The sequence below is a fragment of the Dasypus novemcinctus genome, chromosome 13 (assembly GCF_030445035.2).
Source record: "Dasypus novemcinctus isolate mDasNov1 chromosome 13, mDasNov1.1.hap2, whole genome shotgun sequence".
NCBI lineage: Eukaryota > Metazoa > Chordata > Mammalia > Cingulata > Dasypodidae > Dasypus > Dasypus novemcinctus.
In genome coordinates, this window is record NC_080685.1 from 46,740,270 (window position 1) to 46,763,451 (window position 23,182).

A 23,182-nucleotide genomic window follows, 5' to 3' on the forward strand; every position below is an offset into this window, starting at 1 on the left:
TCTCCTGGGCCCACTGAGAAAGGAGGAGGAAAAGGTAGGATCAATCAGAAAACAAAAGGTTAACAGTGCGGATAAAGGATACAGTGTCTTCCTGTGGTTAAAAATGGAAGGGGCGTGTTGGTGGGAGGAGGGCTGAAGGATGCTGAGGAAAGATCAGGATAGACTCAAATGCCAAGAAATGTTCCATCATTTGTCCAACCTTTAATTAAAGCACTAGTTCTTTAGGTTTTAATTATCTGGTTCCCCATCCATATTCTGTCATCGCCCTCATTGCCCCTCTGGTACCTTGCATGACACAAATCACAATGTTCAGCTGTATTTCTGAATGAATGGATTAATAATCGGGAAGGGGAGGAGTTGAGAGCAGAGACTGATTCTTCATGTTTGCAGGATAACGAATGTTAATATTTTTATTGCTTTTATGATGGTGGAAGTACAAAGGGCTGGGGACTTCACAGGAGGAAGTAAGATAGTGCTATATCTTTGCCAAAAACATCCCTAAACTATGCTTAGAAGAGAAGTAAAGAGGGTTACCCAGGGCAGCTGTTCCCACCCAGCAGCTCAGGACAAACTAGCACAAACCAGCAAACCCAGGTGCAGTTTGACAAGAGTTCCCTGGGGCTGCAGGGCCTTCTCAAGAGTCCTGACTCAAACCTCCCTATTCACTTCCCAAAGCAACCAAGCCACTCTCCCCAAAGTTCCCAAACTGACGCATTCTCTGTGCTCTCTCTTCTTCCTTTTTATTTTGGCTCTTGAACCCATTTTCGCTACTGGGTATGCTAAGATTCTTCCAGTTTAGGAACTTTTCTGACCCTAAGTCTTTCAGCTATGCCTCCTTCTATCTCCCCATTTCACGTTCCACTTCCCTCTCTCTTGGTGCGCAGAGCTCTGTACTTGCACTTCTGAGCACGCATTGCTCACTTGGACATATTTTTAGTTGGGGATGGAGTGGAAGTATGTCCATCTAGGCCAAGGGACTCCTTTGGTAAGGTCCCTGAATTTCAGTCAACAGTCCTAGCTGCAGAGAACCCAGATTTTGGCCCTGCCCTCCACTACTCAACTTCTTTGCAGATACTGCTCAGCATCAAGCCTATTTGCAACTCATTTTGTAGTAAAAGCAGTAGCAAGGCTGTGACAGGTACTGCAGGAGCCCAGCTTTTTTCCTGGCTATGAGCATGCACACTGTGGATGTGATGTGTAAGAAGACCATTGCCAGTCACATAAATGGTTGCTATGGAATGCGTTGAAAGTGAGAAATATAGTTTAGCTGTGGATTTATTATAAGTGTGATACTAGTCAGTAAGCCCTGGGAAGCTGGCATTGCTGCTACCAGCCCAGGGAGAGGAAATGAAAGCAGCAGAAACAGCTCTAGGAGTTCCATGGGTGCGTTCCTTCAGATGCCCTGCCCCTTTCCCTTCACTCAGGTTTGGTATGTGACAAATTTAAACATTTGCAAATTCACAGTCATAGTCAGTCATCCGGCACATTATGAACTTCCACTGGCGATCCCTGTGGGGAGAGTCAGAAAGCCAAGGTCAGTGAGAAAATATATCACCAGAGGAACAATTAAGAGGTGGAGGGGTAGGAACTGAAGGGACACTTTGCTCTTTGAAGACATCGCTATTAATTCTCTAGCAAACTGACAAATAACCAGCTGTGAGGTCAGGGGTCCTGGGCTCCTCCTCGCCCTGGTGGGATTGCACCTTCAGCATGAACAACCAGGTCATTCACTGGGTGTGTGGTCAGCTCACCACTGCTCTGCTCCAAGGGTGCCTCAAGGACATATAGGTCAACGGCTTGGAATGAAAACATTTATTTAATATTATCTCCATGATTTTAGATAGGCCATCCATTTGCACATTGATTGTTTTCTTGTAAGGATTATTTAACATGTTCTAGGCTCTGTGAGTTTCCTTTCAGAAAACGTGATTACAGAGAAATGGAATGAGGAGAAACAACTCTAAAACCCTTACAAGTGGAAAAGAAAATGTGTCATTCTTGCATAACAAATTGAATTATTTGGTTTAAGGTTGAAATGTTTGGTTTAAGAGTCAGGGGGAGGTATGAGAACACACAGGATTGCTCAATTTTTTAAAATGTCGTGTGGATACATTTCAAGCATTGTTCTTTTCTATGGGCAAACCTATCTTTCTCATTCATCCATTTAACAAAGATCGGTTAGGAGTCCATCCTGCATGGCACACCTCTCATCTGATATCATTTAACAATGATTATGGCAATGATAATAGTTGCTTCTATCTAGAGAGCACCTCCAATATATCCCATGTTGCACTTATATGCTTGCATACTGAGTCCTCACAATAATTCATTATATCGGTGAAGAAACAGGCTCAGAGAAAATATGACTTGCTTTAAAATAACACGAGTAATAGGTGATGATTTGAGATTCTCACCCAACTTTGTCACACTCAAATCTTGCTCTTTTTCTTACACCACACTCTCCCCAACTAGGAGCCCACAGTCCCACCAGAGGACATGACTGTCACACCCTTTGCACAGTCCAGATGAAGGGTAAAAAGTAAGTGCTATTCCATATTTGATCACACAAATCCTTCCAAACCACAATGGGATCATTTGGTTTAAAATGCTCCTTCCCCCTTTACAATCTGCAATACCTCTTCGCCGTTCAGTCCATCCTAAGCACCAAGACTGAAAAGGCTTGCACCAACCTCTGAAATGGAAAGTGGATTTGACCTCTCTCAGTTCTGGGAGGTAGCTCTTCCTGGTACCTAGGAGCACACTGCTCAAACAACCCAAGGCAGGCTTTATACTTCCGAGACTTTTGGTCCAGTGTTTTTGATTAGGACAGTTGGATGTAGGGTCCTCTAGCAGGAGTTTTTGAGGGTCTGGGTGATCAATTACTTATTAGTATTCCTGCAATTTTTGTCATCAGAGCCCAATGGCCTATTTTACATGGATTTTAGCAAATTGGTAGCATGCGTGTTGGTCAACTGAATTTCACTACTGCAAACCAAGAGACATGGATAAATAAAATCTTATGGCTAGGAATTCACTCTACTTTTTACAGATGTAGAGCAAAATTCAGACCTGGTCCAAAGAGGCTTGACAGGCACTCAGCCAGGCTCAGTCTCTGATTTCACTCCAGGACAGATTCTCAACCAGGAGCAATTATGCCCCCCAGGGACATTTGTCAATGTCTGGAGACATTTTTGGTTGCCACAATGGCAAGATGGTGCTACTAGCACCTGCTGGGTAGAGACCAGGGATGCTGCTAAACATCTACAATGCAAAGGACAGACCCCACAACAAAGACTTATCTGCCCTCACGTGTCATTAGTGCCAAGGGTGAGAAAGTCCATCCCAGGAGGATTGCATATGGATTGCAAAGTCCCAGCAACTGTATCTTGTGCTGACAATATTACTCGGTAACCTCAGCATCTTCCAGCACAAACAAAGGAGGTCAAATTATGCATCTTTTAAGCAACTGATTGCTAGTGACTGCAGCAAAATTGCATAGATATAATTCATTTTAACAAACTCAATGACCTATACATCAATTTTCTAGAATTCTGGACAATGTACTTAACTGAAAATTTCCAAGTCAACTGGAATTGGGCATTTTAACTGTCCTAATATATTTATTTTGTCATAATTTTAGATGGTAGTTTTTCTTGACTGTATTATTTCCTTCTTTCTGAAACAAGAATATTAAATTATTTCCTAATAAATTTTCTTATAGCCTTGGAGACATCAGTAGGAATATTGCGTGCCCACTATACTGTTATTCAGCCCTGCTTTCTGACGCTATACGTCCTGCTGAATGACACCAGGCTTCTATGCTATTTGAGCCCTTGAATCTTTTTTTTTCTTTTGTAAAACATATTTTTTGTGTATCATTTGTCATTCAGCTATTTCTTCTCATTGGTGAAGAGAATTATCATCTTCCCTGTTCCTTTTCTAATTTTCTGCTTCTAAAAAAATAGATTACCAAGCTAGTGAAATATGTTCCTAAAATAAATATGAATGATATGTGATACCTGAGGGATTCTCCTACATGTAAACATATGGGTTTTAGTTCATGGAGCTTGAAACATGTATTTTGCCTTTCCAGAGTTACTTAATATCTTTTTTCCCCCTCCAAATTCTGGCCAAATTAAGTAAACTTCAGTTAAGTGAGATACCAATTCATTTAAAAACAAGCTTCCACAAAAGATAAGTGACAATGAAATTCATCATATTCATTATCTATTGAGCTAATGTAAATTATATTTGGGTTACAAAACCTTTATCTAGAACACTGTAAGAATTAATTTGCTGTGAAAAGTGATTACCACCTAGCTAACAGGGTAGGTTAAACCAGGATTTTGACACCTGAATTTATCCTCGCTTCTCTCTATACAACTAGGGAGACGAATTCTTGTTTTCTTCTTTTCTTATTATTCTGTTTTGATATATTTGCAAAAGGATTGGGGAACCGATTGTGAGGGAAAGGGGATGCAAAAAAGCTAGGGCTGTTGTTTCTTTAGGTTATTTAAATTCTCCTCTTTCCCTTCTAAATATCATTGGTAAGTTACCAGTCACCTCCCCTTGTTTGCTCTCTCCCTTCCCACAAGGTGGAGGTTATATAGGGGAGGGGGTTGGAAGGGATCCAGTTTGGCAATGGGTACTCCTTCAACCAATTTTGCCTTCTCCTCCTGATGTTTGGTGAGAAAAGTGCTCTTAGAAATTGAGTGAGGGGACAGGCTTAGAACATCATGGCTCTACTCTAGAGGCCATCTTCCTCCCCACAGGTGAGCTCTCTGAGAGATAAGTTCTTAAGAAGAGTTCACTTCTTATTGCCTCCCATTGTTCAGCCAAACCCCCAGCTCATCCCAGACCAAGGAGGAAAGTAGAAGAGGGAAAATCCCAGAGAAAAATTCCTGCTGAAGTTTTTTTCTGGTTCCTCTAAGCCCTAGTCCATGGCGAAGCCTCACCTTTCCACTGCAGAGAAAGTGGTCGCTGCTCCTCGCATATAGTGATCGTAATTGTAGGAGATCATGTCTATATCCTCACCATAGTGGCCTGGATATTCTGTTGTCAGCCTAAGATAGAAGAAAGGGTTAGAGAAAAATGATAAAACAGATCATTAGTGCAGGGAGTAAGCAGGAAGCATGTTACATAGAAGAGATAGAGTTTGAATGTCTTGGGATACCCAAACCAAATTTAGATGACATCCACCAAACCACTCCAAGCTGCAAAAAAACAGACGCTGTCCTCCAACTTCTCATCTTCCCTTTTCTTGCTATTGAACTATACCCTGGAAAAGAAATAGGGAACTACAGGTCTTGAGGAAGATCACCTAATATCAGTATTAGTCCCATTCTGTTTGCATCAGTTTGAACAAAGTCCTCAAACTGTGAATTGTGACCCATTAGTAGATCATGAAATCCATATAATTGGCTATGATCAGTTCTTAAAAAGAATAAATAAAACAGAATTTAAAATACCAGAGAATGCATTGCACACAATAAGGATAAGCTCTTGAGTACATATGCACTTGTAAAAGCTTAGTTTCAAATATGTAGGTGTGGTTTAAATGATGTTTATATTGTGTGATAGTTTAATAAGTATTTCTTACTCTTAGTCATTATCAAAAAAATGTTTGAAAATATTTAACTAAAATGTAAACTCAGAAATGGGAGGGTCTTTTCCTTGCCCACCATTATTTCTCTAACACCTGAAACAGTTCATGGTACATTGCAGTATTTGCTGAATAAATGAATGACCTGGAGGGAGTGACCTAATCTTAGTTTCCTGATCTATGGAAGAATGAAAGCTATCTTATAGGTTTGTTATTGGGATGAATAAGAATATGTGTGATATAATGGCGCATGGTGAATGCTGAATCATTAGAAGCTATTTTGTTTCTTCTCCCTCCCTCCCCCCAGAATTAAGTCAATCTTGGCCCTCCCTATGCCTAGGCTCATTATTGTCCTGGAATAAATCTAGTTCTTTCCAAAATCACATAGTTCTAATAATAACTTCTGCCCTGGGAATCTTCAAGACCAAACCAGTCTTTTCATGTATTAACTGGCTTCCCCATAGTTTTTATATATACCCCCAAGGCTGCTCAGGAAACACCTAGTTAGTGAATTCTGGTAATTTCATCTGATCAGGGTCTTCAGATTACTGTATATTGATGATGGAAAGATTTTGTCTATGCAGAACAATGGCCGTTCTTTCATTGTAAGGATTGTCATGAAATCTTGAAAAGATGGGTTTTTAAACTGGAATTCCTGGTTCCTAAGAGAATCTCAGTGCTTAGATGTAGCAAGATCAATAGTTAGCCCAAGAAAACCAGGAGTTAGCCAGAGCCCTGGGCTAAAATCTCATTCTCCTGATTCATAATCTTCCCTTTTTACTCATCACATAGTCTCTTTTATTCTCTGCTTTTTCCTCCTCTTAAGACACAATTATGCTCTAGTAGGGTGCCAAGCCCAACCCAGAATGGGTTGCATGTGTTTTTGCTTAATGTGGCCATGATGGGAAATAAGACCCTGTTAATTCAGAAACCGATTTTGTGCTTCCAAAAAGACCTAGAACCAGTTCTTCCTCTTTCTAATGAAAAAAAAAAAACAAAAAACAAAAACCAGTTAGTTAAATATCTCATAAATGGACCTCATAGTGCCTCACTTGGATCTCACTGGTTTTTGATCCATGAAGATTCTAGTTAGAGCTGGACTAGAGTTTACATGGAGAAGAAAGAGGGATTTGTTGAGAAATAATGCAAATTAGGATTACAAGAGAGGGGAGAAGGGAGGTTTTGCTTACTTCAGAGAACACAAAATATTTTTCAGAACTTTGAAAGCACTTTTTGGAGACTGTGAAAAAAAAAAGCTAAGTAACAAATATTTCTACTAAGGCAGAATTGACACATGGCAACAATGCATTAAGCCAAACCTAATCACCAAACCTATTTAGAAATAATAATGCTAGATTTGTATTTTTTAAGTGTCTACTCTGATCTTCCTTCTGATTACTTGGATAGCTAAGCATTATACATCTGGAATAACATGGGAAAGAAAGGCTTTCGTTTCTTTAACACATTAAGAAGTTTTAAGTATCAAAGGGAAGAAAAGTTATCCAATGCTCTCTTTAACTAGAATTACCTAATGCTTCATTTTTGGTGGTGACCAGACACAGGCCCCTATCCAATTGGACAGCTTGTCCTGGGGAGCCTTCCTGGGGTGACTGCTGTCCAGAGTGCTCCTAGAACATCCTGGAGAAGGTATGGGCATGTTCATTAGTGCATTACATCTTGGTCCTAGTCAGAATTTTTGTTTTTTTTTGTTGTTGTTGTTTAATTGGTTGTTGTTGTTTTGTTTTGTTTCTGTTATAAAACCATAAGATCAAGTTTAGACTATCTTACAGAACACTGGGTTAATAGGGATGGGGGAGGAGGTTGACTCTTCATGGACATGACCCCTATGTTGTGAAATAAAAAATACAGGGGGTAAAAAGACCCCATTTGTTGGTAGAAAGTAAATATACTAAACACCACCCATAGTAGAAGTGCTGCTTCAACATGGCCCAGGAAGTTGTATGTTAGATGTGTTTCCATTTAGGCCTTGATAAAACACAAAAAAAATCTAATAAATAAAAACCTCCAGTAATAGCTCCTCATAGAGAAATTAGAATTTAAGCTTTGAGAACTAGACACTGAGACAAAGACATGGGGACTTGCCAGGAAACTCAAAGGAGCTACACGGAAGCAGAATGATCATGGATTAAAAACCTATGGCATGGGGCTTTGGGAGGATGGGCGGTAGAAGAATTCAGTATAGTTCTAGCCTCCTTGTGAATTATGAGGTCATTTCAAGCAGCTTTTTTTGGCAAAGCATACTTCATTCTGAGCATTGCCACACATTCCTATACCAATTAAAACAAAAAAGTCATCCATTTGGCAAGATAAAGGCAGGGGCAGGTCAGAGAGGCATTTATTCAATTTACTGACATGAATCTATTATTCAAGCTCTTCTATCTTGAGCCTGAGCTTTATTTATCACTTTTCAAAAGACTACTCTGTGTGTTCCCCCTTCCAATTTTGGATGAGGGCTTATTGGGTTACAATTTCTACTTCACAATATTTTTTTCTGCTTTCTACAAGCAAGACAAACAGATAAATAAAGAATTGTTCCAAAGATGAAAACCTGATAATATAGAACGACTTGTACATTTTTGTGCATCATATGAGGTTGAATGAGATGGAAATAATTTAAATAATATCTTAATTATGAGCTGAAGAAAATCATTCAAACTGAAAGAATTTTTACAATTGATGTAGAATTATCTCATTTAAGATTCTTAAAGCACAGAAATCACCATCAATACAACTAGACTCTCAAATATTTGCCAAACAATATAATATCACCAACTGACCAAGCTTCTGTTAGAGGTCATGGTTCTTTTGTTATAAGAAAAGACATATCAAAGAGCTGAGCCCAGATATGTGCTATCAAGCCCATTTTAAAAAGAGGACCAGAGATACATTTTAGTGATATAGGAGACTAATTTTATTCCTTGTCAGAAGATTGCGTGAGGACTGATTAGGTTTTTAATTGTTAAAGGAAAGGAATTTGAACCTATTCCTCAACAGGTAGTGACTCAGTATAAGATTTTGTGAAAGCCTATCTCTACTAGACCTTATGATCACTAAGTGGTTGAGCTTAAAGCCAAATTCCACAGCATCAGGATCTGTTTGTTCTATCTATCCAATGTGCCAGCAATTAGGACAATTGGATTATTTGGTGTCATCCTGGGGGCTCATCATGGCAAGGCATGTTTCTTCCTGGTATGTACATGAACAACAGGTCCTTTTCTCCAGGCAGAAGTTCTCATTGTTCCAAATCAGCAAGTGTCACAGCCCAATCTTATCTCACCTTAGAGGGATACCAGAAAAGCACCACAGTCTCCCTACAAAAAAAACTGGAAGAAAAGTCCAGCATTGATGTTAACAAACCATAATGGAGTACCCAAGGAAGCCATACTTACTTCAGGCTTTTTTCAAAATATTATTCTAATTAGAATATTTTCTAACCCATTCTTTAGAGGTCAGCAGAAGCTGAAACATTTTCGAGAAGTTGCTTCTGGTGGACCCAATCCCTAATTCTGCTTTGTTCCTGTCATCTTTGCTCCCCAATTATTGTCTTATCTTAAGCCTCCTATTCAAATGTCCTATTATTTGTCAGCACTGCATATTTAGAGTTTTATTAAAAAATAGATTACTTTGTAGCATCATTATTTCATGGTGATGACCAATGTGTTGAGCTCTTTGAGAGATCACGTGGTACATGGCATCACATACACCTTTTATGATCTAGTTTAGCAGTGGGCATGGTGGAAAAACTCAACATTTGTAGAATAGACTATCCAGGTAACCCATGCGGTGCAGCAGTGCTCCAAAATGTATTCAGCAAATGCAATGAATGTGCCACAATGATGAAAGAGGTTGTTGATGTGGGAGGAGTGGGGGGTGGGGGCGTATGTGGGAACCTCATATTTTTTAATGTAACATTTTTTGTGATCTATGTACATTATAAAAAAGATAAAACAAAACCAAACAAAAAATATTTACCTCAATAGCTAATTAAAAAAAAAAAGAGAGGATGTCACTTTCTTCTGGGGGAAATTGTTGGAAAGTTTATTAAATAAACACAGTGTGTTTGTGACTATTCTTGTATGATGCTTTGATGCTTTTCCAAGTATTATGAGAATTTTTCAGGGTAGGTGACTTTGTCAATGGCCTGACATGTTCAGTTGGTACTTGTATTAGTTAGGGTTCTCTACGGAAATAGAATCAACAAGTGATATCTGTCAATAGTATGCAATTCTACAAGAGTCTCTCATGCAGCTGTGGGGATGCACAAGTCCAAGTTCCTCAGACAGGCTCCAACCCGGGGCTGCAATGAAAGTCCAGTGAAGGTTCTTGACAAGTTCTGGGAGATGTTGGCTGTCCAAAGATGAGCTAGGAAATTCTCTCTCTATGCTAGAATCACTTCCCCTTTTAAGGCATTCAAATGATTGGGTTAAGCATCACTCATTGCTGATGGCAATCTCCCTGACTGATGTAATTATAACCAGCTATCTATGATTAACCACTGCAGTAAAGTCAATGGTGACTAAAGTCCATAAATGCCCTTTTTTTTTTTAAAAAAAAAAGATTTATTTATTTATTTTTCTCCCCTTCCCCCCCACCCCAGTTGTCTGTTCTCTGTGTCTATTTGCTGCGTCTTCTTTGTCTGCTCTGTTGTTGTCAGCAGCAGGGGAATCTGTGTTTCTTTTTGTTGTGTCATCTTGTGTCAGCTCTCCGTGTGTGGCACCATTCTTGGGCAGGCTGCACTTTCTTTCGCACTGGGCGGCTCTCCTTATGGGGTGCACTCCTTGCGTGTGGGGCTCCCCTACACGGGGGACACCCCTGCATGGCAGGGCACTCCTTGCGCGCATCAGCACTACGCATGGGCCAGCTGCACACGGGTCAAGGAGGCCCGGGGTTTGAACCGCGGACCTCCCATGTGGTAGACGGACGCCCTAACCACTGGGCCAAGTCTGCTGCCCATAAATGTCCTTGTATTACAGTTAGCTCAGTGCTTGCTTGACCAAACAACTGGGCACAATTACCTGGCCGAGTTGACACAATAGCCTAACCATCACAGTAATGCATCAGGTCCTGTTCAAATTAGTTTTATAAAGACAGAAAGAATAAAACCCAAATGTGCTTATGCATAAAAAAAGGCACCCATGTAGGAACAGCAACCCCAGCTTCTTCCCCAAAGAGCAGGGGAAATTGGCCAAGTGGGATTGAACAACAAGAATCTCTGCTAGTTCCAAAGTATCCTTCTCTGAAAAGAGTGGGCAAACCCTAGGGGTGTGAGGAAGTGTCGGATGTTCACATTTGTCTTCTTGTGGCTTTTAGGGGTTTATATTTCAAACAGTTCAAATATTTATCTCCACAATTAAACAAGTCCTAGAACACAGTTCCAAGAATATTTATGGCTTATATTAGAAAAAAAAAAGTCCTGGAACATTTTCCAAATTGCTCTCTTGGAACTGAGTTTCTAGTGTACCGTCCAAATCCAGAGCTGATCAGAAAAACATATTCATTTTGACTCATGTTGGCTTTCCTCAGCCACATTGCCTCATGGTCGCCCTGGGCTTGCACATCGATGGAGACAACTCCAGTTGCCACAGTTCCCCTCCAACTACACTAACTGCTTTCTTCTCCATTTTTCTATTACATACTTACTGTACTGGTATCTAATACTTCACTTGTATAGATCTTATTTCCTCACCTAGATGGGAGATGGCTCCATACTGCGCAAAGAGCATGGGATTTGGAGGCAGATATACCTGTTTGAATCACATTTGGAACTTTGAAAACAATCACAACTTCTGAACCTCAGTTTCCTCATCTGTGTAATAGTATCATAATTTCCAAGTATGGAAAGAGTAAATAAGCCAACAGATGTAAAGCAGAAAACAAAGTACCCAGCACATGGTAGGTGCCCAATAAATGAAAAAAAAAGATTATTAGCATCATCATCATTATTAGCAACTCAATAAAAGGCTATGAATTGACTGACTGATTAAATGAATTGATAAATGGAGGAATGAATGAATGCTGCTAGAACTGAGGAGAGGGGAGAAGACTAGATAGAAAGAAGCGGCAAATTTGGTCTGTAATGGAGAGGCTTACTCTGTTCTAAGTTGCTCGTAGGGCCTGGCCTTGGAATAGTCATACTTACCAGCCACATCTCTGAAATTTATGCTTTTGAAGTTCTAGCACAGGAAGGAAAGCATCACCCAAATGCAAGCAGCAAATATATGTCTAAATTATAAATATGGTACAGTCATTATGACATCCACTCAAACTGATAAAAAGGACAATTGATTTTGCTCAAGCCAGAGGGCTGTTGTCTGCCAGGATGAGTGCTTTGTGCATCGTGAACTGCAAGGACACAGTTATTAGTTGGCCACAGAAACATCTAAAGCCAGTTCAATCTGCTTTAAAATGTAACGTCCAAACCTATTTCTCAAATTATGGGTGTTTCCATCTCTGTAATAACAGCTTTCAGCCTACGGCTTGCTTGGAGGCTCCTGGGAACATCTCTGGACAAGCCGTGGCTCAGTAGTGGGGGTGAGGGACGTCATGCCAGAGGGGTCTGGGAGGTCACTCCTGTCCCTGCCAGGACTTCATAGGAAGCTGTCATGCAATCATTCCCCATCTTATCTAAAAATCTCAACAATGTGGGTAAGAGATAAAGATTAGTCTTTGAGCATTTTGGGGGGGAAGAGGGGAGAAGAGAAGGATGTTCTGATAAGCTGGTTTTATTGTTGTTAACTGGAGCTATCTAGGAATTCAGAAAACACATTCTCTGGCTTATGCACTGTGCAAAAAGGAGAAGGGAGCTCAACTGTGGAGAATGCAAAGTCTGAGAGTTACAGAACCTCAGGACTGGAGGAAAACATAAAGGTCATCTAAGCTGATTCTAAAGGAGGACATTATGTTTTTGTTTGAAAAGTAATGCCTGAGGAATCTCATAAAAGTTCATGGATCTGAAGAAAAAGAATTTTATAAAGGAAAATAGGGCTCAATTAAAAACCATCAGTTCCCTGGACAAAGTCTCAGCACACTGATGGGAAACCATCTCACAGGAGGCATGCAGCAGCTGGAGTGTTGGAGAGTGAAAAATTATTACGAGCAGTCTCTAAGGGGTTGTGGCTACCTCAGTGACATGTGTTTGTGGTTTGCAGGCCACCAGACCAAGAATCTCTCTATGTAAATAAATATGCATAAAATTTACATATTTATCCAACCCATGAGAACCATTTACTTAAGGACATGTCTGCATCTATCAGGAATTCTCTTTCTTGCAGAAACGAGACCAGCACTGTGGTTCCCACAAAACAAATAAATCCCACCCTCACTCAGGAGTTGGTTGGATGATTTGTTTTGTCCTGCATAGAGTGGGGACATTTTGAATCCCTCAGTGCTTGCAAGTGTGGACACTAACAGCTCACTCAGCTTTTTCAAAACAGCAGCAGGTTTAGTGCTGCAGCATGTCCTTCAGAGTGGGACGGGGGAAATGCTGCCCTTACCAATGCGCATCCGGTGCCCTGGGAGGTAATTCAGGCTAAAGTGGTGGAAAAATTTCAAACAGCAGGGTGATCAGCAGGTTTCACTGTGGGAAGATGCAGAAAAATACTTCCCACTCCACAGGACTGTTAGAAGGATCAAATAAGACAATGCACACAATGCACGTGGAAGAAGTCTTTATCAACCATAGGCATCATCTTATCAATGTCAGTTTGCGCCACTGTTCCCTCTCCTAGAGGTCCGTGACATTCAGTTATTTATTTGACAAATTTAGCAAGGGCCTCCTTTGTGCCAGGCATTATGCTGAGATGCTGAAGAAATGCGACCTAATTTATGCCCTAGAGGCTTCCTTCACTTTAGAAAGACTTATAATACAACGTCATGACTCAGGCAATTTAAAGACGCCACTAAGATGTCTAGACATACCGGTGGGAGAGTGAGTCACACTCTGCACACTGTGGTGCAAACTGCAAGCTCATTCTGCTGCTTCTCACAGGTTGTCTTTGCAAAAGTGCCGCTTCCCTTGGTAGCTTTCAGCTCTGACACCACACGATTGGAAGTAGCAGCCATCCAAATTGAAGCCTGGCATGTAGGCACTCATTTCAAAGTCCACTTGTCACGTCTTTCTGAGTGATTCTCTCCCCTGTCTCTCTACAGTTAGGTTCACTGACCATTTGTGGCTCAATTGGATGAGCGTAGGCTACAGAAGGGTGGGCCTGGGGTGGGGGGTGGCGACTGTCACTGCAGACCAAGGCTGGGGCCAGATGTTGCCACTACTCACCAGAAACTCGAATGACTCCAGAACTTGAGAAAAGTTGCTAATCTCTTTGTCTATCAGGTCTTTGTTGCTACATATATAGTTTTGTGATCATTAAATTCTTTTTTTTTTTTGATGTACCAGGACTGGGGATTGAACCTGGGACCTTGTATGTGGGAGGCCAGCGCTCACCGACTGAGCCACATAGGCTCCCCTGAGTTTATTTGTTCGTTGTTTTGCTCATTGTTTGCACTTATTGTTTGTTTGTTGTCTGCTTGTTGTTTTTTTGCTTGTTGTGTTTGTTGTTTGTTTCCTTTGTTGTTTGTTTGTTTGTTTCCGTAAGAGGTAGGACATGTAGTGCTTGCAAGGAAGTGGGAGGAGCCTGGGACAAGCCCTTGGATGGCAACTCTAAGAGTGGAGCACCATTAGAAAAACAGAGTTTTGAGACAAGAGGCAGTGACCTTGGGTCTTTTGAGTCTCAGCATCCAAATAAACAGGTGAAGCTTCAAGCAGCCATATGCTCAGATTGGTGACACTGATCATGGAAATGTATAGAATATGGAGAGTTGGGAAAGATGTAGCTGTTTCCCCCTTTATCCTACCTGTACCTCCATCCAACCCTCACCTCTGCTAATGGACAATTTTTCCAAAACTAGTGAGCCTCAGATTCTTGCCTGCCTTTTCAACAAAAGCCTTGGGCCCTATACTCCCTGTTGCCATTCTGTGTGGCCAGGATCCAGGCAGCCAGCTGGTGAGGATGTGGCCAGCAGACATGGTGGCCTCTCCCATTCGTCTTGACAGAGAGGACTCTCAGTGATGGGGAACGCAACTGCCCCAGCCCAGGGAGGACAGAGTAGATACCTCCTGACACTCTCTCCAAGTGAGCACATTTCTTCCTCTGTGTAACCAACCCTAGCTGCAGGTTCTGCTTCCTGCAAGGCAATCTGGACCCCAATGAGGTTTAGCCTGGGTGGTCTGTCTTTGAAAGATCCACTGGTCAGTGAGGATGTTGGGTCTCTGCTGAAGCTGGAAGGGTGAGAGGATTCTGCCTACAGATGGGCCAGCTCTGCATGATCATAACTTCAATCTGGATTGCTGGAGTCCTTTACAGAATAAATTCAGATATAGAGGGGATAAAGTCATGAGAAGCAAGAAGCTGGAAGCCAATGGAAGTAGAAGAGAAAGAAGAAGATGCCATGTGCCATGTCATGGAAAAAGCAGCTCTGGGGTAGCCGCCAGCCAACCCAGAACACCAGAGTCTTCAAGGCGAAAGTAGAGCCTTGCTGACACCTCGATTTTGGACTTCTCCTAGTTTCAAAACCATGAGCCAGTAAATTCTGTCGTTTAAGCCAACCTATTGTAGATTGTTTCGGCAGCTATGAAACTAAAACACCCAGAAAAGGTGGTCATCATTTTAAGTGCTGGACCTGAGACTCATTAGAGAAGTAAAGCAAGTAAAGCTGGAGACAGCACGTTTTTAATGCAAAGGGGGAGTGCAGTAGGATCAAGGTCAAGATTTGGACTCAAGTTTCCTGTTGCCCACACCATGCTCCTTCTATATTTCACCATGTGAGATCTTTAGGTCTCTCTTGATACAGGAGCTATCACAATTCTATCGTTCACCCCAGCGTGCCTGCTCATCCACTGTGGTCAAGTAAGAACTGCTTTATCGAAGCATTTTTGGAGAGTTGGAGAAGATTCCTGCTCCGTCCCACAGCTACTCATATTAACTGACTTTGAACTCTGAGTTTACCCTTTCTTACTACTTAGAAAAACAAACAAAAAAAAACTCCTTAAGCTTTTGGAACTCCCTGTCCCTAGAGACACTGAACCCACTTTGGCATCTTTGGAGTAACATTGTTTGATTGCAGAGCATAAGCGTAACCCACAAGGCTGCTCTTCCAACATCACACTGCAGAGAGATAAATCACTTGAGTGAGCCAAACTGCAAATGTTGACACTTTTGGATTCCTTTGACCAACGGCAGAAATGCCTGGCTTGTTTGCAGACAGAGGTTGGGACAAGTTGTGTTATCAACACTTAGTGTAAGTTACCAGGGTAAATAAATATATACATACTTTCTTGGGTCAATTAGAAAATTAAATCAGGGACTTTTGACAATAGCCCAGGGGGAAAGGAACACAAATTCCCAAGGCTGAGATTAAATACAAATTGATCTAGAAAATAAGCAGCCTCCTTTTTTATAGCAGTCTGTCTATAATTATGTACTATAATTGACACTCTGGTTGACACTCTTACCAGTGACAGGTTTGGTTTCTCCCAAAGAAGGCCTGTCAGAAAAAATGGGTTCCCAAGCATGTCCCACAGCCTTAGATATGATGAGAAGATAGCATGGTAGTGGGAAAAGAGCATGGAAACAGGGGTCAGTAGAACTCAGCTCCAGATTTGACATTCCATGACATAGCTGGGAGCCTTTGGGCAAGTCACTTCTTTGCTTTATTTTTCTGCTTCCTTCTCTATCAAAAGAGATGTGGAAGCATTGGGTTGGATAACCTGTAAACTCCCTCCCAGTGTGAATATTCTTCTAGCCCATTCATTCATTGATTCATTCATCCATTCCACATATCTCCTCCAGCCCCAGCAGTTGTGAGAGGTTGGGGATGGCTGCCAGACTCACCAGCAGGAATACGGGCACCTCTTGCTGTAGCGACAGCAGTAAAATTGCCATTCCCGATCCAGCACTGACTCGAAGTAGCGGCTCTGGAACCCAGCCACCAGTCCATTGTTGGAGCATGTTTGGTACCTGAAGACAGGAAAACAACCCCAAAGAACATAAGGAGATTGATACACAGACAGACCCTCTCCTACAACCCAGTTTCCTAAAATTACTGAATCTCACCATTATTTCATTGGCTCTAGATTTATTCCACATCTATGTAAATAGTAAATAATTTATTGTATTTGTAGAAATGATTATGTTCATCATTAAAATTCAAGTGATTTAGAATCTTTCAAATGTAGGAAAATTAGGAAATGCTCTTCCTAACATATCTCTACGAATGTATAATTAGGTGGAAGAATGCATATGTGGATGGATATGGAGACATCTAAAGTGTTACAAATGCAGGATTGCATTAGTCATCCTATTTTAAAATAAAAGAGAATAAAATTCATTTCACTTTAAAATTTAAAAAGAGAATATATTTCATTTTACTTTAAAATAAAAAAACAAACCAAAGAAAGAGAATGAATTGATGGCTTGCAAATAAATGTTTCTTCTGCTCAAGATGAGAGCCCAGGAAGTTTAGCACAGGGATGCTCGTTCAGTCTACCTCGTCTAACACATGAAGCCCGGGTGCCTGCTGCGATTTGTCCAGGGCAACCCAGTCACCCGCTGGGAAGATGGGACACAGTCCAAGCCTCACACTATTTTTCCAGGAATCTTTCTGTCACCCACTTGATCTGCAAGTGGTCTTCGTGGTCTGTTTTGCTCAGACTGCTAGTCCCCTGTGCCCACTGTGGGTCCTGGCACAAGGAGACAGTCCTTACAGAGTTGTGAGGGACCAAATGAACTCCTCAAACTCCCTGTGATGGTTCCTTTACCTGTCCTCCCTGCTCAGTCCTAATTTTCTGAAGAAGGTAACTGCCTCCTCCCCCAACTCTGTCCTCAAATCCTCCCTGGAGCTATGTGAATTTTCACTCTTTCATTCTACCTGTGCTGCTGCTGGTCTGAGAATCGGCTGCTTTATCTTTGCAGAACCTTCCTACCTTGCCTGGTCTCTCTCCCTTACCCCACAGCATCTCTGAGAACAGTATAATCTGTTCATCTTTTATTGGGTCTCCAGCACCACTTTTTTCCACTCCTACCCCTTAACCCCAGCAGAGCCTTTCATCTTGCCCCTTTTTGCTGAGTTGATGAGGGTGCTATTCACCTGGCCACAGTAGGTTCCCACCTGCTTGGAGTGAGGTCTCTCCCAAGCCTTTCCAAAACAGGCCTTTGACTGCCTCAGTTTTTCACATTTCCTACCCACCCCTGCCATTAACTATGCTGTGCCCCCTCTTTTGAGTGGGCAGGGCAGGAATTTTTCTAAATGGCACTACCTGAGTGTTGCTAGAAATATACCCCTGCTTTCCAGGTAAAGATAAGTTTCCAGGAAATAAAGTGGATAAGGAAAGAATAAGTACCTGTGCTGACCTGTGACAGAGACTTTGCTGATGCCAAACCGGGATTTCATTTTATACTTTTTAATTGCTGGAACTGAGCTGATGAACCTCACAAAACTAAGATTAACTATTTTGCTGTCTCTACCAGGAAAGCAGTTGTCCTTTGTTCTGCTGTTGCTCACATCTCCTCAGAAGGATTACTATTTTGGGAAAAGCCCAGGACATTTCAGGAAGCCATGTGATTGCAATGGACTGCTAAGGTCATGGTACAGCAGAAGGGCGGGTGTGGGGGGACTAGTCCATCCTAATGCCTAGCAATGTGGATAAGTAGTAATGCCAGTATAACCCTCTAGGAGTCCTAAACAAAACCCATTTGTGTCCAAAGAGGGAAATAGCAGCACACTGGTCCTCTCTGCTTCCTCCCCTTTCATGTCACTAAAATGCCACCTTCTTCTGAGACAGAGCCCTCACAGAAGTGAGCCAAATCCATGCGGTGCAGCAGTGCTCCAAAATGTAGTCACCAAATGCAATGGATGTGCCACACTAATGAAAAAAGTTGTTGATGTGGAAGGAGTGGGTGGGGTGGGGTATGGGGTATAAGGGAATCTCTTATTTTTTTTAATGTAACATTTTTTGTGATCTATGTATCTTTTTTTTAAAAAAGGACAAAAAAAAAAAAAAAAAAAAAAAGCGAGCCAAGCTGTGGTTTCCCTGGAGCTGTTGTGCCATTGTTTTGGTTTGTCCTGTGTACTCAGACCACGACAGGGAACAGGGTTCCCGTGGTGGTAAGTTCCCTGGAGTAAAAATAAATGGAGTAAGATAAGCTGACCTGTTTCATGGGGTACCAGTTCTGAAGGCAGTCCAAGTTCCACGAATTCCCCGCCGGCTGTCAGCCAGGCAGCCAGCCCTACAGCCCTGTATGGGAAGTGTGTGTGTCACCTTCTCACACACCTCCTCAGATAATGCTGTTCTGCGGAGATTATTTGGACACCTACCCACCCAGAGCCTAGGAACATACGGCTAAAGTTATATCTAACTTTAGATACAACACAATTCCCCTCGCCCAGGTTTGGTCCCATTGCCTCCACGTTTTGGTAGAGTGAGCCTGCTCAGGGAGGTTGGTAGTACACGTGCCCAACCACAGTGAGACCAGTCCACTGAAATGTAGGGGTACGTTTTTACACTCATGTGGGGAACAGTACAGCAGAGTGGTTAAGAGTATGGGCTCTGAAGCCAGAATGCAGCAGGTTTTAGAATCCTGGCTCCCCCACTGTGTCCACTTGGGCAGGCTTCTTAACTCTTATGTCCTTAGTTTCCTCATCTGTAAAATAGGCATAATAATAGCGTATACAATAAAAGTTACTGTGAAGAACAAATAAGGCAATGCCTATAAAATGCCCAGAGTAGGGTTTTTTAATGCTTAATAAATTATTTTAATAGATTATTTACTATCATCTTCATACTTTCATTTAGCCCATATGGCAATTGTGAGTATGTGTGAAAGCTTCTTTTGGCTCCGCAGTCTCCAGTCACTGAAACAACATAGGTGGACTCATCTGCATTCTCTCAGCTGCTCTTTTCATTTAAAAAAAATCTCATTAAGAGTGCCTGTCTTAGCTACTGAAACCCACTGGCTTTGTAGCGCAGTTACTTTTATATGTCTTATCACCCCAGTAGAGGGTGAAGTCCTTGAGGGAAATGATAATTTCATCATCATCTTTGTATTTCCCCCAGTGCCTGACGCTCATGTTCAGCAAATGTTTGATGAAGGAGTAAATGAATGAATGACTAGTCAGGCCATCGTCTATTACCAGAGGCAGAACTGACCTTTAAGAGCCCATCTCTCAAATCCATGAAGGGCCCCGAAACTCCCTCCCAGCAGGAGCTCCTGTGGAACCTGGGTGGGTGACACATCTTCCAACTTCCACCTTCTCCCTCAGGCACAAAGCCTACTCCAGAGTAGGGGTACAAAAATGAAAACTTTAGGGGGAGCAGGTATAGCTCAGTGGTTGAATGCCTGCTTCTCATGTACGAGGTGCCGGGTTCAGTCCCTGGTACTTTCTTAAAAAAAAAAAGAAAGATAAGAAAACTTCAGGCATCCCTCCTCCATTCCTCTCACTTTTAATCACTCTTTGGAAAAGCACCTCATTTAACAAGGCTCACCTGAACACTGACCAGGCACTGCAGGAATAGAAACACAGGGACCTTCAGGAGATTCAGAGGTGAAAGGGGGCAGCTAGAGACAGGGAGGGGACAGAGGGAGCTGGAGAGGGCCTGCCTGAGTCAAGTTTTCAAATTCAATTTTTTTTTTTAATGGCGGTGGTCAAAAGTCAAACTTCAGGCTCTGATTCACTTCATAGCACCTGGTTTTTTCTTCTGACTAGTCCACTGAAAAGCAGCTCCCCTGGGAATTGTGAACTGGCATAGACTCCTAAGGACATTCCCTTGGAGCACAACTGCTGCACTGATTCTGAGACTCTCTCCTCTCCATTTGAGAAGACATACTTTCTTTCCCACTGTCCCTTTAAAGGCTGGAGACTCGGTTTCAGTTTCCTGAAGTGAAATCCTTAGCCTTGCTCTACCTAACACTCGGCACTTTGTAGAAGGCAAGTCACAAGGCAGTTACCCTTCTCTGGTAATGACATTCGTGGATCTGCTCTGAGAGAGTGGTCTTTCTGCAAATGGCTTATCTCAGGGTCATCACCCTGAAAGCAAAGACAGAAAACCTTTTTCCTGCATTTGCAATAGTAAAACATAAAAGCAGTGGAACACAGAGCAAAGAGCCCTTGTTGAGGTATCAGCAGCCAGGCATTCTGGTCATTGCCCTGATCTTAACATGCTTTGATACCCTTGAGCTTTACCTAAATCATTGTTAGGATTAAGGGAACTAATGCCGAGAGGATGAGGAGAAATTGGAACCCTCAGGCACTGTTGCTGGGAATATAAAATGATGCAGGCACTGTGGAAAGCAGTGTGGTAGATCCTCAAAAAATTAAATACAAAATTACCTTATGACCTGCCAGGTCCACTCTTAGTTATATACTCAAAAGAAGAAAGCAAGGCCTTGAATAGATACTTGTACGCCAAAGTTCATTACAGCATTATTCACAACAGCCAAAAGGTAGAAACAACCCAAGTGCTCATCAACAGATGAATGAATTAACAAAATATGGTCTATGTGTACAAAGGAAGATTGCTCCACCGTAAGGAGGAGTCAAGTTCTGAGAGATGATGCAGCCTGAATGAACCTTGAAAACATTATACTGAGTAAAATGTCAAGACACACGACACTGTAAGTCACTTCTGTGAAATATCTAGAAATAGCAAATTGATAGACAGAAAGTAGATTAGAGGTATGAGGAACTTTAGAGAGAGAGAGAGAATAACGCCTGTAAAACTCTTGGCCAAGACAATAACTGGAAGAGCCATGATTCAAACTCAGATTTATGTGAGGCCATAGCTCACATTCATGAGCTCTCAGGAAGCACAAAAATAGTTTCAGGATAGTCGGTTGGCTCTGGGTCAGCACTTTGGCCGGCTTTCTCCCTGTCCTCTGTACTCTTCATCGGGGCTTTGGATGGGCAGCATGACATCGGCCAGGACTGGAGGATGCAGTCTGGTTTTGTTCGTGAACTCCTCTTTGGGATTTAAGTCTCTCCTAATCCTTGCTAGTCTCTGTTCAAATTTACAGAAAGTCTAAATTCTTAGCAGTTTGGCGGTGGGGTAGGTTTGGGCATAGAACAGAGTAAAGGAAAGCAGAACTGTTTTGGCCAGGAACTTTCAAAACCTCATAAAATGGCATAAAATGGATGGGGCTGGTTGTGATAGTCTCTTCCTTTCTTCCCTCCAAGGTCTACAAATAACCAGATGTGTTTCCAGGGCTGCTGGCCAGAGTCTCCAATCCACTAAGGGATGGACCGAAAAACAGTTTTGCATAGAGTCAAAACATATGACTAACTCCCTGGGTTGGGGAGACCATGTGACATAACCTCCTCGATTCCCCCCCAGTTTTTCCCCACAGTAGGAGGAGGGCTTAAATTCCACCAAAAGAGTTTCATTCTTTTAGATTAAACCTTTGACTCCTGTTAATGTTTTTCCCAGAATAATCCATTGAGCTGCTATCAGGCATTTGAACATAGTCCACAGAATTTTAGAATGTTCACTAAGCCTTTCAACAAATATTCGCTGTCACCTACTCTGTGTCTGGGGCTGTACTTGGCCTGGCAGACACTGTGACAAGATGAATATTTGGGAGAGGAAATAGATTGGTGCCAAAGATAGCAAAGCAGAGAAATAGGAGTCTGAGTAGGGATGTGGGGTGATCAGGTGACAAGGGACAGAGACAAATATTTTGGGGGTAGTTTCCTGGGTCAAAGGAACGTTTGAAGTTCTGGATTTCTCTCTTATGACCCCTTACCCCCTCTTGCCCTTTCTGCTGGTGTTTATGCCTACTTCTGCCAGCTGGGGATGACAGTTCCTAAACTGGTAGGATTATGTAACAATTAAAGAGATGCCCTGTGTCAAGTGTCTCGCACAGCACCTGGCACAAATATGGAGGCTGGAGAGGTTGTAGCTCTTATTATCACTACTATCATAAATATTTGTAATTCAACAGACAGAGAAGCCATATCCTAGTCTCCAAAGACCACTTTCTGTAAATGTTGGGGCCCACATTAGGAATTGTCAGTGTTGAGCTCCTGCAAGGGACTATGAGATGAGCACAGAAAATGGATATCAGAGAGTAAATGACAATTTCAAGCCTAACCTCCTCCAAGGAGTCTTCCTTCCTTGATAACGCCAGCTCGTACTGATTTTTCTTCCTTGTGGCCTGTTTATATCACCATCACACATTTATTTCACTCATGCTATCAAGTTATCGCATGACAGAGGGAGATTTTTGAAGGCAAACATTGCAACACACAGTAACCATTCTCCCACCACAGTGTGGGGATATGAACAGTTTCTATAAATAATGCTGAGTTGTCCTCAGTCTGCTCTCCTCCTGCCCTCATCTAGGCAAGAGCTCTCCTAGCTTCAAAATTATACATCTGTTAATTGCTCCACCAGATTTGAAGATGATGAAGCAGAAATGGCCTGATGAGCAGCTTCTCTGGATAGAAAAGTCATAGCAGAGGACAGAGTAAGAATACCTTCCCCATCTACAAATACCTGCATCATTTTGGAAA

General features: G+C 42.0%; 1 protein-coding gene across 1 annotated transcript in view; it reads right to left on the reverse strand.

The window, feature by feature from the left end:
* Positions 1 to 383: 383 nt before the first annotated feature.
* The window catches only part of DPT (dermatopontin), a 77,045-nt gene continuing 54,246 nt past the window's right edge, over positions 384 to 23,182 (reverse strand). The window contains exons 7-9 of the mRNA XM_058310086.2: positions 16,510 to 16,635; positions 4,956 to 5,063; positions 384 to 1,509 (exon numbers count right to left, since the gene is read on the reverse strand). Coding sequence (XP_058166069.1) covers positions 1,443 to 1,509; positions 4,956 to 5,063; positions 16,510 to 16,635 — 301 coding nt within the window. The 3' untranslated portion in view covers positions 384 to 1,442. The remainder of the gene's footprint in view (positions 1,510 to 4,955; positions 5,064 to 16,509; positions 16,636 to 23,182) is intronic.